This window comes from Plectropomus leopardus, chromosome 10 (genome assembly GCF_026936395.1).
Source record: "Plectropomus leopardus strain MGB_pleo_1.0 chromosome 10, ASM2693639v1, whole genome shotgun sequence".
NCBI lineage: Eukaryota > Metazoa > Chordata > Actinopteri > Perciformes > Serranidae > Plectropomus > Plectropomus leopardus.
Window position 1 is genome coordinate 23,292,178 of NC_142185.1, and position 14,856 is coordinate 23,307,033.

At 40.6% G+C, this 14,856-nt stretch overlaps 1 protein-coding gene across 4 annotated transcripts in view; it reads left to right on the plus strand.

Annotated features, from left to right (window-relative positions):
- The first annotated feature begins 244 nt into the window (after window positions 1-244).
- gsk3ba (glycogen synthase kinase 3 beta, genome duplicate a) overlaps window positions 245-14,856 on the plus strand; it is a 46,738-nt gene continuing 32,126 nt past the window's right edge. For all 4 annotated transcript variants that reach the window (XR_015777647.1, XR_015777648.1, XM_042494218.2 and 1 more), the window contains exon 1: window positions 245-1,060. Coding sequence is in view for 2 of the 4 variants with exons in the window: in XM_042494218.2 (XP_042350152.1) it covers window positions 973-1,060 (88 nt within the window). In the remaining 2 variants the exon portion in view is untranslated. The remainder of the gene's footprint in view (window positions 1,061-14,856) is intronic.

A 14,856-nucleotide genomic window follows, 5' to 3' on the forward strand; every position in this document is an offset into this window, starting at 1 on the left:
CGAGGGCGGTGCTAAGCACATTATGCCATGTGGTGCTCCGGAGCTGTGTTCTGATTGGACGACAGGAACCCGGTTAACGCCCATTTCTGAAGGATACCCTCTGTGATTGGCTAAATCGGCCACCCCAGATTCGCCGTGTGCGCGTTCACAGTTTTTCTATTCTCCGTCGTGGGTTGCGTCAACAGCGTGAACCTCCTCTCGTCACGGCGGAGCGTTCCCTCTAACCTTTTACGGAAGCGGCGTAGCTAACGTGCGCAGCGACAAAGACAGCGAGCCCGAAACCTATGGGGAAGGAATAAAAAAAGAAATTCAGTATCGTCGCACTCTGTACTTAAAGACCATCATTTTTGTGACGAGGTCGCTGCCCCGGACCCTCGGTGAAGACACCGAAATTTGACGCGAACTAGGGCGGATTTTGAATCAACGCGGAGCCGCCGAAACCGTTGAGGACTGTGGCAACTGGCAGATTTTCCGTTGGACGGTCTGTAGGCTACAGGGTATAGCGAGGGAGCCGCCATGGCAGTCGGATCATTGAGCCTCCACATCGGGATATGAAGAGGAACTGCATGTGTCCCGAATCGACAAGAAAACGCCGCATTTCCTTGTGATCCGTTTCCGATCACCTTTCTCCATCTTTGTGAGATTGACTCAGCGCCCAGAAAGAATTGGTTTTAATCGAGGGGGCCACAGGGAGAGGCCAGATTCATGACTATTTTAGTCGGTGTCTTCAGAGGCCCGCTGAGAGAAAACCTGGAATATAAGGAAGAAATGCTGCTCTGATTGACCGTCGGTGGACAAGAAAGGGTAGTTTATTAGGTGATACGAGCCACAGAGAAAGGATAAAGGGATCTCTTTCTGCCTCTGTGAATTATATTCATTTACTGTCATCCTTTTTGGATGTTCGGCGAATCGATCAAAGCCGTTTAGCAAGTCACAGTCTCCGAGTCGAGAGAGAATCAAAGGGATTGGATCATGTCGGGTCGGCCCAGGACCACATCCTTCGCGGAGAGCTGCAAACCAGTGCCGCAGCCCTCTGCTTTCGGCAGCATGAAAGTCAGCAGTAAGTACAGCCCTGTAATTCTAGAGTACCTTTTTCTGCATGCACCAGGCCCAGTGTATAAATGTCTCCTCACTACCCTGGCTGAAAATGTGTCAAGCGAGCAGCATGACGTTAGCTTAGCCCTGTCATATAAGTGTGTCACAGACTGGCCGGTGCTGAGTGGCACACCGCTGCGCTCTGACGCGCCGCCCCGGGGCCGGTCAGCCTGACCAGGCCGCGCCGGGCAGGGCCGGGCCAGGGGAAGGCAGGGCTGGCACCCACCCAGGTTAGAAATCTTTCTCTTTGCACCTTAGATCCAGCCTGATTAGGATCCATTTAAGTGTAGATTATATCTCATAGCTGCGTTACTACATAGCACCAACCGTATGCGTAATTGAGTTAAAGCGATAGGGCCGGTCTATTACGCAACTGTCAGAGCGGAAGGTGCGCCCATAGTTGACTCGGGCGACGTGATCCCGGAGAGGGCTGGTTCACTGATCCTGGGCTGTGCCGAAACCAGACGTCGCGACGACTGGAGGGACTGTGACACCCAGTATCCTGCTCATGAAGCCACAGTGGCACCGTGCCCGAGGCTGGTTATAGACTGGCTGCAGAGATGGAGCTGCTCCATACACATACAGTGCTGTGCAGAAGTCTTGGGTCACCACAGATTTGTTGTTTTAGCAAAGTTGCAATGAAGATATACATATATTTGTTTCTCAGTCTTTTTGTTACGATACAAAGAATACAGAGAACACATGCATTAAAACACATGCATTAAAACTGTAATAAAGTCAGAACAAAATGGCCTCTACAGATTGAAGTCAATATTTAGGGTGAAACATGGAATCCCAAAACCTTCAAACAATCAATACTGAGCTTTGGACATGTCTTGATTGCAACCTGGTGTGAGTACACTAAGAGATTAGTTTTGTAAATCTCATCTGGCCAAGAGAGTTCAAGACATGCTAAGTGGAAATGGAGTTCACACTAAACACTTGCAACTTTAACTAGTTGAAGGTGTTTTATTCTGAAATATTTGTTTTTTTAAACACTGTATACATTTCCCCTGTGTTCTGATTGTATTTTATTAAAGGGACTACTGAGTTATCAATTTGTATGATCATTATAACCTTGCTAAAATGGCAAAGTTTAAGGTGGCCTGAGACTTTTGCACAGTATTGTATCTCTTTTAATGTATGCTTTTTTTAAAAACAAAATGTTTATTCAAATGTAAATTATACATTGGTACTTTTATAGAAAAAAACCCTCACCATAGTTCTACAGACATACAATTTATAAATCATGGCAATGTATGCACAGAGAGAAGTCAACAAATAAAACATTAAATTAAAAATGCATTAACAGAAATTGTTATTAGTTTGAGCCAAATTCACAATAAAATAGGTGCAGCACCTCATCACTAATCAAAATAGGTAATTACAGGAGCCCATAGAATCAAAAACCTGTCTGTCCTTACATGGGGTGTTGCTGTAACTTCTGCCACCAGTACAATCATATTAAGCAAATGATAGCTTCATCAGGAATTGCTTCTAAAATAAAATACAATGACTGTAATGGTAACTCAGTATTCAAGATGGCCACTATCTCTGTATGATCCCTTTATAAATGCATGCTTTATATGATCTCTGCCACTATTTCAAGGCACCTTTCCACTGCCTGGTTTATGTCTAATTTCCTCCTCACAAACTGGTATCTTGAAGCATTTCACACCCTGCATTTGTGCCACAGTTTGCAGATACTGCCAGTCCAACTGTCCCCATTAGAACTGGACAACATGACACTAGATGTTGGAGTTTATTGTGAAATAATACATCTTCAATTAATGGTATAGTTGTGTAACAAAAATGTGAGTTTATTAGACTGTTCTGGCTCACTGAAATGAATTATTGATGGTAATATCCACATTATTAATGACTCAGTGTCCTGTCTGGAGACTTATCTTATGTGCCTGCCCTTTCTTATCTTGCATGCAGACACACAATTGGGGTGTGTGATGAAAAAAAATGAAGCTGTTGAGGAATGTTGGTTGTTCTTCAGGGCTGTGACATGATGTGTGTTAGTGGGATGAGGCCTGAGGCTGAGGCTCTCCTCTGGGCCTTGGCACTGGAAACCACTCAGTGGAGTAGGACACGCACACACAGAGAGATGCACATCCATCCCAAATTGTTATCTTGCCCCAGATATGGGTGCTGAAGCATTTGTGTGTTCCTGTCCGTGCGTTATGTTCATTTTGCGGTGAAAAGGCTCTGCAGTTGCTAGTCAATAAGTCAGCTAAATACTGGAGTGACTGAGTCTGTGGCCTAATTGTTGTTCAGACATAAGCTACTGAATTAGCACCAAATACGAGGCTGACCTTGTGGACTTAACATAACATGAGCTTTAACACCAGTGTTTCACTGCGGTTTCTCAGCCTGAAAATGTTTTTCTCCAAGGGACTCATCTGGTAAGTCTGTACATCATTATCAGTCATTAATGGCTGAAGCTGGAGTCACCTAATTAATTTGGCTTTATTTTATTTATACTAGCAGGTGGTGTTCAGGACTTGATTGCACAGATTCCCTGTGATAATCAGTCGATACATGAAGCAGCAGTGATCTTGCAAACTTGTATTTTGATTGAAAATTATATGATAATTGGACATTTTAAGGGACAAATCTGCTGACATTCAACTGCGGCTTTCTGTTCTACTTTTTGGCATCATGATGTTCGATTGTGATCAAAAAGTCAATATCTTGAGCTTATTACATTGGTGGTGTCCCTGCTGTTTTTACCGTGTATCAAATGAAAAAGAGCTACACTGGTTTATTATCTTTGTGTCTGCGAAGTTAGCAAGATGTCAACCAGTCCAACCAGGGAAGGCACTCTTGTAGTGTTTTCCAACTGGCATTTTTGACCATCAAGTCAAAAGCTTTGCATTTCGGTTACTACTTTAAAGTAGTTGTTGCGACGTCAGATGGGTGTTGTCATCATTCAGTGACGACTCATCTACATGTCCTCTTCTAGATGGATTTATCATCCCTTCTCAGTTTCTCAAGTAGGAAGTGGTTGCCAAGCAAAATCGTAACAGCCGGAAAATCCATGATGATAATTAGCCGGTTACTAACAAACATTGCACAGAGCAGGGTTGGAAATTAACTTCTCTGTCTACCTGCCTCTGTGGCTTGTGGATTTAAAATAGGGTTTGACAGCTCATTGGCCTGGCCGATTATTAGGGCTGATATTTGGCATTTTGCTGATTATCTGTATCAACATTTTATTTAAATGATCGCAGATAAAACTGATTAATTAAAAAGTGCAAAGGAAGTGTCAGCACGGGAGGAACTTTTACTTTGTAAAACCCCAGGGAGCTATTTTTATTTATTCATTTTTTTATTTCAGTTTTCACTTGACTTAATAAAAGAAAAAAGAAGTTGCTGGGAACTTTATAATGTATAGGATGTTGAACATTTCAGTTATGATTAAACATTTGCTAAAGGAATTTAAACAGTGTTTTGTATTGGAGTTTATTATATTCCAAATTCTAAACGTTGACAGAAAGATTTTGATTTTTAGTTTAAATTCATATCGCTTCCAAATACTGGCTATTGGTCTCATTAACTACTAATAATCGGTCTTGGTATCAGCCCTGAAAAACTATTATCAGTTGACCCTTATTCAAAAATCTGCCATTCTTTTTTTGGCAAGTAAATAAAGCATCTCTAGCAACCACTTGCATATTTTACAAGCATCTGGCTGGTGAATGGTGCTAATTTACAGTTCTGGTACAGTAGTAAACAGCCCTAAAACCAAACCAAATAAAACCAAGCCAGCACATGTGTATTGAAAAGGGCCCAAAACAGCGACCTGGTGAGCACCTTGCATTGGACTGATTAATGCAGCATCATCATGTTTTTCAGTTCTCTTAACACAGGTGGTCAAGTAACATGTTATCGTGGTAAGAATTGGGTAAAAGGTACTTGGTGAAATAATTGGACTTTTTCCTTTTATTTTGTGACCAGCAGAGAAAAAGGTGTCAGGAGTTGGCTTCGTGTTATCGTGCTGGCTGACACGGGTTGTCTGGGTTTGAAGATAGATAAAGAGGAGAGAAGCAATTGTATTTGCTGGCAGAATCCAAATCTTTAATGTTTGACTCGGAGAGGCAACCCCTTAATACAACCCGAACAATGAAATATGACTACATAACAGATTTGGCTATAGTACTATTTTGATGTACTGTACTTTAAAAGTTTTTCTTTTCTGATCTTAAATGATGAATTATACAGCCCATATTGGCTATCCTGAGTGAAATGACAGTGACTGCCCTTCACTTCTTGGCAATTGTATCAATAGAACGACAGATAATATCTACCAGCTACCCTTATACAGCATAAAAGCACCGATAGTCACACCCTCAAACTGTTGTCTTATTTTAACTGTGTAAGGACTCATTTCATTTTGTAGGAAGAATGTTAGTCTGCCTGTGCTGCAAGAGGCTTTTTAAAAAAAATCAGTTAAGCTGCTATTTATTTTTGTTGCTTAATCAGTTGTCATTTGATGTATAACATTGTAAAAAGAAAAAGTGAAAAATGCCAAGTATAAACTTCTTAAGCTCAAGGTGATGATGAAATGCAGCAAATCTTCACATCTGATAAGCTTGAAAAGCTTTCCTAATGTAAATCAATGGGAAAAAGTCTTTCTGGGCCAAATGGCATCGCACGACAGACCCAAATGGTGTTATTCCACTTTTAGCTGCTACTCTGGTACCCTTCCTGGGGGCTTGGATGTAGCAAGAAATGAAGAGTGAGCTGCACCCAGCATGCTGCTTGGTGGTATAACAGTTAATAGAGGTCCCCTCTTACTATGCTACACAGTTTGTACTCTGCTGTTAAATACAGTATGTCCCATAGATCTCAAGAGCTTGCGCTAGACACTACACTTGATCTTTGAATCTCTGAACTCAACAGGCTTATATTTGGGATAGGTATATATATGGGAAAGGGTTTTAATTCCAGTCGCTCAAAACTGTTTTTCAGCAAAGATGGAATACAGTCAAACTATTTATTTAACCCTTTGAAACCTAGGCAAATTGGCTCTTTTTTTGAAAACATTGGAAGAAGTTTGCTAGAAATCTATGAAAAGTACAAAAAATGACCTGAAAATTTGCACAAAAAAAAACTAATAAAAAAACAAACCAACAACTAAAAAAGTAAAACGGATGAACAGACAAAAAATACAACACAAGAAATGACCTGGATAAAAAGAAAAGCTTGAAAATTATAATAATTCTGTAAAATAATTTTTAATATATATATGAATTTAGTTTACTGGACATATTTTTCCAAAAATTCTACTAATTTGTCTTTTTGCGTCTCTCTTATTACTGTCCTCTTTGGTGCTTATGGTGCTAACATTGTGAGTAGTATGTCCATACTGACAAAAGTTTAAACACATTTACATATTGTATGTTTTATCTAAGTAGCCAACTACTGTTTTCTCCAGTGGGAAGCCAACAGACTGGTTTTATACATCCAAATAACTTGTATAAAAATGAATTGGATGGCAACCAAGCCTCTCGTTGAGACAGGCCTTTTTTTTTTTTTTTTTTTAAAATGTGTAGCCACACCCAACTTGTAAAAGGACGTCTAATTGGGACTAGGTTTATATTTGAAGTTTTCCGGTACAAACAGACAGACTCCTTCCACTTTAGTCAAATAATAGTTTCCCATTCAACAAGTGACTACAGAAACGTACATAGACTTTTTTCTTTTACTTTTTTACTTACTTTTTTACTTTTATCTAAAATCAGATTTGCCATTCAGAGAAACCCGATTTTGTCATTTCAGCTGCGTCATGATTGTACTTTGGACTGGATTTATATAACGCCATGTCAACGTGTTATTATCTACCTAGACCTGTTTTCTCTTCTAGTATGTCATCCACCATTAGCCTAACCTCCACCATCCCAACACGCACACACACAACTCCACTCACATGTGTGTGAATAACTCGGCTGATTATCCCCAGCAGCTGTAGCCAGTGTGTGTGTGTGTGTGTGTGTATGATCCTGGAGAGAATGCTCTTACCCCTCCTACACAGGCAAGACGAGAACACACACATGCATATAGTCCTATACATACATACGTTCACACACCCACATGGGGGCTCTTTCGTTTTTGTTTTTTGGGGTGAGGCAGCTGGCCAAGAACAATGAGCGGCCTGTTTAGCATTTCAAAGCTGCAGCTCTCTCTCTCTCTTTTTCCCTCTTTTTTCCCCTTTCCTTTCAGTCCCTCTCTCACGTTTTGCAAGTGATGATGGGAACAAAATGAACTAATTACACTCTTTGATTCCAAATAAAACAGAAAGGGACTTGCAGACAAGAACCAGCAGAATCACTCACAGGGTTTAAAAGAAAGCTGAGTTTTGAGGGATGGAGACATGAGAAGATGATCAATCTCTGGGCCATCCGTTGGGTGTAGTCAGTGTGGCGGCAGGCTGCACACCACTGTGATATCTAAAGTCTACGCACCCCCATCGGGTCTGGTCAAAAAACCCACCGATACCTTTATGTCTTGATCAAAGCATTGCTCAGATAAATTTCTCAGTGTCAGCGGTGACATTCCTGTGACTGGATGTTCCAGTCATGTAGCAGATTATCTCATCAGCCTTGCAACAGTGGTGGAACAAATGCACGAGAATGAGCACCTGCATACATATACACAGTGCGTCCTTCGCTCCTCCCTTTTCTTGTCCAGGAATTTAGCTCTTCATACATTCCCCACAAAAGTCACTTTACCCTGCACTTCACTCAGTACTTACACTCTTACACACTTACACTGTTTTGACCCAAATGACGCCTTTTGACAGTCTGAAATGGTTAATAGCGATATGACAGTAATCAGCCTCAGTGTGTGCGTAATATTATCTTTTACTGTGACAGCCAAACAGTTATTACATGCTGTATACACGATTTCATGCGTTTGCCAAATTTCAGAGAGGAATAAACACATCGACAGTTTGGCAGGTGCACGTTCTGTGACATTCACTCGTAGTGATTCGACATGAATGGTGTGAAAACGATCGTTTTTCTTGCAGTAAATACATGAATAATGTTGCCACTACAACCTGATAGTGTCTCATAGATTAACACTGCAAATTATTAGCCCAATAATAACTCAAAAGTGGGTGGCTCATTTCAGAGGACTTAAGTATTAAATCGTTGCAATTGATTTCTCTGTTTGGACTCCTGTGACGGGGGAAAATAGCACCCAGACAATTAATGGTCACTGATGACACAGTATCTGACTTTGAGTTTCTGCAAACTGTTTGGTCTCAGTCTCAAAGCAGCCTTTATAATATACAATAGTTTGTTTGATTACCAAATCAAACTTCCCAATAATGTTGGAATAATTGCACGTATATTTTGATCAGTGGGCACAAGGCTTGGGCCGTACCACGGTATCAGGTGCACCTGTACCAGGGTGCCTCGGTGAGTAAGCGGTTTCATTTTGACGTTTAGTAGTGTGAACTATAATGACACCACTATCTGTGCCGACACAGCTAGCGGCACCAACAGCGCTAATGATGATAAATGAACGAAACGAACACCCAAAAAAAGCGCCATTTTCCATTTGGCGCATAAATCTCAGAAGGTTACCACACTGGTGGTTAATGTTTGTGCCAAAATAGTCATGTCTTAAACTATGCTGAGAGTCTCTGCTGTCTCTGCAGCACTGTTTACCGTAGGAGACATCAGCTGATTCACTAGACTATCACACGCTGGTGGTAGCTAACGTTGCTTGCATACGTATGAAGGTTATGAAATATTAAGACGGAGGCCCCGTAGTTTGAAAGACACAGCAAACTGTTTTTGCCTCTCACATTGACAGCGACAGCGACAGTGCAGTGGCTCCACTTCTTCCGTCTTTACCTTTCACAATAAAAGCCGTAGACGGATACACAGCATCGCAGCTTATCAGAGGGAACTTATTCACACACTAAAAATGTGGTGATGAGCTGTTCAACATAAAACTATATTATCTCAATTGCATATCCTGGAAAAAAATGCATATGTAAAACAAAAAAGGCAATTTATTATTTTGGCTGGTGAAAAAAAATATATGTTTGTCTGGTAGATTTTTTTCATCAACCAGCCAAATTGTCCATTGAGTGAAAAAGTTAATTTTGGACACTGTAACATAGTAAATAATCCAGTTTTATAGCGTACTCACCTTGGTGTCCAGTGGGGAGACTGGAGGGTGAGCACAATGTTTCCACATCAACGCTTTTGGGTTGGGAAGGCATTATTAGTGATAATTGCCAAATGAGTGTCATTAGATATCTACCTCCTACCAGACCAGCAGTAAACTGAACAACAGCAACATTAACCAATAGACCCACATGTGCAAGCTGTCAAAAAATATTTGCGACAGTTAACTGTTGACATAACTGATTTCTGCCTATTATGTGGTCAAACCCCATCCAACTGCAATCTTATCACTCAAAATGCATTTTAATGCAAGGTGTGAAGGGGGTTAGTGTGCAACTTGTAGTTAACGTTTAGTAACCAAAGATTAATGGGCTCAGATAAGGCATAATAAAATGTTGATCTTGCAGGAGTAATTTCTAAGCTTGTGATTAGATATGACCCCTGCAAACTTGTAAAAAAAAATGTTGCACATAAAATTAAAGTCTGTACATTTGAAGTTGCTGTTGGTTGTGTATCAAATACATTTTGTGGCAAATACACCCACTCTTGACTACCAATATTGTGTCTATAATTGTGTTGACAATTTGGCCGTGAATATTTGGTCTTATACTTGGATTGTGTTGCTTGATTTAAGGCATTATTTTATACGTTTTGTTTTCGGCTGTCAGTATTCAGGCCAAGATTTTGATACATTTTGCTCATTGTTAAAGCTTTCGCAGGAAAACATGTTGCTCACACATTTTGGTGTCGGTGACAAACTGGTAACTTGGAATGATACTCAGTCCCACGTGCGTCCTGCTACTCACCAGTGGTGTTTTTCTGGCCCCATTGTGCACACACATTGTGGCCTGAGCTAGTCTGGTGACCTGAATTGACTATTGACGCCTTTGGTTAAAAGTTACAGCCGCTGTCTCTCCTGTGTCACTCTGAGAGATGCAGCACATGGATGTGAAATTATGTGCTGTCATTTATCACACTAATTATTCTCTCGTGGAAGGCTAACTGACAAAGTTATAATGGCAGTGATGCAAGCACATGCTGCAAGGCGTTTGTGCTGTAGAGGTTGTGTTTTATTATTTTTTTTCCGTTACATTTGGCGCCAAGGGGCATTTTTAACACTTTGTTTCACCGATGGTTCACTTGGGGACGATTCGTTTTAATGAAAAGGTGTATCCAGCTTTAAACAATAAAATTTTGTCTCAGATATTAAATAAAAAAGCTTCTTCACTGGTTGTGACTTTTAACTATTGGTATATAATGGAGGGAGTCTGTGTGAAGATTACAGTTAAAGGCTGCTTAGTGTGTGAAAGGTCATGCTTCAGATAGGCCTCTCATCACTCACTTACAATACCAAAAATTCAATTGCAGTCTGATTACTTGGTCATTTTTTATTTGCACCAGAGTGAGATGTCACTGTGAGCTGTGTGTGTGTGTGTGTGTGTGTGTGTGTGTGTGTGTGTGTGTGTGTGTGTGTGTGTGTGTGTGTGTGTGTGTGTGTGTGTGTGTGTGTGTGTGTGTGTGTGTGTGTGAGTGTGCACAGACGTTTCTCACGGTTTGAGGAAGTGCAGAGGCGTCATAGAAATGGCCCTGCTGGAATATGTAGGCAGAGTCATATTCCTCTCTCTTTCTCGCTCACACACACTGTCTTGGAAAGTCTATTTTGGTCATTACAGAGTCGATCTTCAGTTTGTCTTTCTAGCTTTGGTCCTGTAAAGTGAAGGCCTGCTGGTTTCACAGACCCCTCACCTTCCCTCCTGATCCCTAGTCTTTGATCATAATCACTTTTTCAGTAACTGGACCACTCACTGGCAAAACAGAGACCACAGTGGCAGAGGGAACTGTGCAAACACACACATGAAAATGTTATTATTTTATGCCCGGGTTGGACCATTTTCTTTTTGCTTGTGTGAGAGTGTGTGTCTACGTTGGCACTGTTTGTGTCTAAATCTCATTACCAGGAGGGGTTAATAATACACTACAAGTACTGCTCATGAGTACGAAAAGTAGTTTTTTTTTTTGAAACAACCACTTTCAGGGTTCCCATGGTCATGGAAAACCTGGAAAAGTAATGGAATTTCACAATCACACTTTCTAGGCCTGGAAAAGTAATGAAATTAATAAAATCATTGAAAGTTTTGGAAAAGTTATTGAACTCTTATGAAATGACATTGTTTAAGTAATTTTATGTGGATAAACTTCCACATAATGTAAAGTAACGTCAAATTTATCCTCTGCAGCTGCTGATATAATGCCACTCTAATATGTGTCATTGTATAACAACGTTTTGTTTACCATCATGTACGTTTCATTTTCACACTGTTCTCTCTCTCTCTTCATGTATGCCCGTCAGCTGAAGCTATGTCTGAATAGTCCGTTTAGAGTCTGTGTTTTTCTAATAAGATATTTCTACTCTTTACTTAAGTATATTTTTGAGCAAGTAATCTCCTCTTTACTTCACTTCATCTAACATTTATCTCTTTCTTGCTACTAGTCTGCTCTAAACGTCGAGATTAAGAGTAGAGTGTGTGAGGAGCACTTCTGCTGTAGATGCCAAGTTTCCAGCTGACTGGCAGAAAAAGTAGCACCACCTGTCTTTTGGCAACATTGTAGTGATGACAGAGCAAAACCCAAAACATGAGGCAGCATCCAGTGAAAATCCCTGGCCAAACTTTTTATACCAAAATCTAAAAAAGACAAGTTATATGAGAAAATGCTTGCTGTGCCACCAGTAAAAACTCCTTTTCTTACCTGCGCATGCACATTGAAATAAGTCGCTTATCTTCATGAAAGGTTATCCAGTGATTGTATTTTGGTGGTCATAGCTCAGAGGTCAAGTTCACTGTGACCCTACATCCCTCTCATTCTCATGAAAGTGACATCTCAAAAACATCTAAATTTCCTTCAATATGGCACAAATGTGCGCTTGGACTCCAGGAAGAACTGATTAGATGTTGGTGGTCAAAAGTCAAGGTGACAGTGACCTCACAAAATGTGGTTTTTGGCCATAGATCAAGACTTGATATGCAAATCATGACAAAATTTCAAATGTGAAATAGGATAAAATGATGAAGTTATGACATTATATGAATAATATTCTGGTAACTTGTACTTTGAGTGATCTTTTAAGGCAATTTTTAATTTTTATTTGAGTCATTTTTATAGGAGTAATTGCACTAGTGTATACATTTTCAGTACTTAACCACCATTGTCAATAATCCTGACAGAAAATGAGTCCATTTAGCCATTGAAAAATGGATAAGCCCTGTCTCAGTCAAAACTTCCTGTTGTTAAAATAATTCGAGCCGTGCTGGGTTAATTAACCTAATCACAGTGAAAACACACACAGACTTGCTGGTAGTTTGCCAGAAATCAGCAGTAGATGGTCACTTCCTCCTCATACGGACAGGATGTTGTGGCCTGCCGAGGTCCTCCACGTGGAGGTGGTCTGCTACCACAGCGTGCTGCACAAAGTTTCTATTGAATAACACCATGATCTGGAACAGGCACGGTTATTAAGCAGCACTAATCCACCCGCCAACAACATGATTTTGTACCCACTGCGAGCAGTTGACAAATGTGTTTGACTGTCTCAACAACTCAGAAATCTAAATTTATACACATTTCACAAAGGTACTCAATTATTTTAGGTGTGTGGGCTCATACACAACCTTTTTTTTGCTGTAGTTTGTGTGAACAAGGAATATGCCAACAAAGCTAGATTTAGAGGGGTGAGCAGGCGTAGGAGTTGGGTGAATAGGTATTGTAGAAGTTTTGCTGTTGATTTTAGAGCATGTCAAGAGATTGGAAATAAGGAGCCGGCACACATTTGTCATACACTCTTGCCTGGTTGTCCTTTAACTGGCAGCTAATGTGAATTTTGCTCCTTGACACTTCTGTGGGGAGGAGGGGGAGGCAGAGGGAGAGGGCCCACTTAAACAGGAAAAAGCCTCAGCGTCGTGATCTCAGGGGAGCAGAGCCAACTCCTGACTGACTAGAGAGGAAGGCATAAAGGGGGAGGAGGGGCATGTGAAAGCAGATTCCAATCTATGGTGCTTAGTGCAATACCGAGGCGTATTGTCTTATAACTTTTCCTTGATAATAAGCCTGGGAATCCAATTGGTCTGTCTGTATGGTTGGTGAGTTTGAGCAAAGTAATGAGTCTTACTCAGTGGGGATAGTCTCAGAAAGCTTGGTCCACTGTGTGCTAATCTCTGTTTGATGCATTGATTTGGATAAACGCACCTATGTTTGCTGATATAAAAAATAATGATCCACAGCATTCAAACAGGCAATGCAGAATTCAAGAGTCTGTAGCTGCTAAGGTAGCAGTTGCATACATGATATTGTCTCCTCTAGATATTTGATCCTTAATGTCCTACTGCTTTAAGTGGACCCAAAAACCACAAACAAATACCACCTTCGTTTATAGAGATGATTTTGTGAGATGTTTGAGTTACGCCATGGTTCAGTCAGTCAGCTGCGAGCTGGTCAGTGCAACCGCAGCTGTTAACCACAAGGAAGTACAGCTGCAACAAAAGGAGGTTAAACTGGCTGTGGTTGGAGAAGGAGGCTCTATTGTTGTGTTTGCCTCAGCCAAGAAATTTGTTCGAGCAGTCATTCGAACCTGCAACCTGTCAAAAACAAACTGGCTTTTCTAACAAGAAGGCTTTGAGCCCAGTCTGACTGTGTGACTATGATAACAAGCACGCTAATAATCCACTATTACTACGAATATGACAATATTCTGAATCAGATATGGGTCAAATTCTGAAGTAGGCCTTTTCCTGATGTAGTGTATTCCAAATTATGAGGTGGGATAGGCTGCTGTTATTTACTGTAGGCTTTCTGTACCAAAGACTGTAAAAACAGTGGTTGTAACCACCATGATGTCACTCAATGGTTTGTGGACTTACTGTTTTGAAGCCTCAAGTTTGGCCACTCGGGCTTCCTCATCTTTTTTTCTTTTAGCCAAAAATGACCAAATTAGTCACTCAAAGAGGTCCATCCTTAATTATGTGTAACTTTAAGCCTTAATAAAATCTAAATGGGTGAGTTATATAAAAACTTGTTGTGAATGATGACAGTAGCGCCAGAGACCAAAGCCATTTTTTGTTTATGTTTATTTCTTCTGTAAAGTTGGGCATTTTAACATGGGGGTCTCTGGAGATCAAGTGGCTTTTCAAAGAAATGAAATGAGAAATGAATATATAAGATTTTTTTTTTGCACTTCTCCTGACTTGATTATTTAACCAGCAGGTTGCAGCTTGGTCTCAGCTGGGGTTTTTATTGCAGTTTGCAACACACCACCTATTGTATGTTTACAGTCAGCTCTGTGCATTGTACACAAACCAACCAGCCAACTGTTATTAAAGGGATCATTTGAGACGTTTGAAGTGGGCTGTATGAGATACTTGCGTATAGTCAGTGTATTACATACAGTAGCTGGCGGTCAGCGCGTTCCCGGTTTGCAGAAACAGATGGGGTGCACACCCCACAGAGGTTAATATCAAAAAGTATTTTAGCCATTTTACAAAGGCCTACCACAAAAAAAATCACTGCTTTACCTCACCATCATACACACACACACACACACACACACACACACACA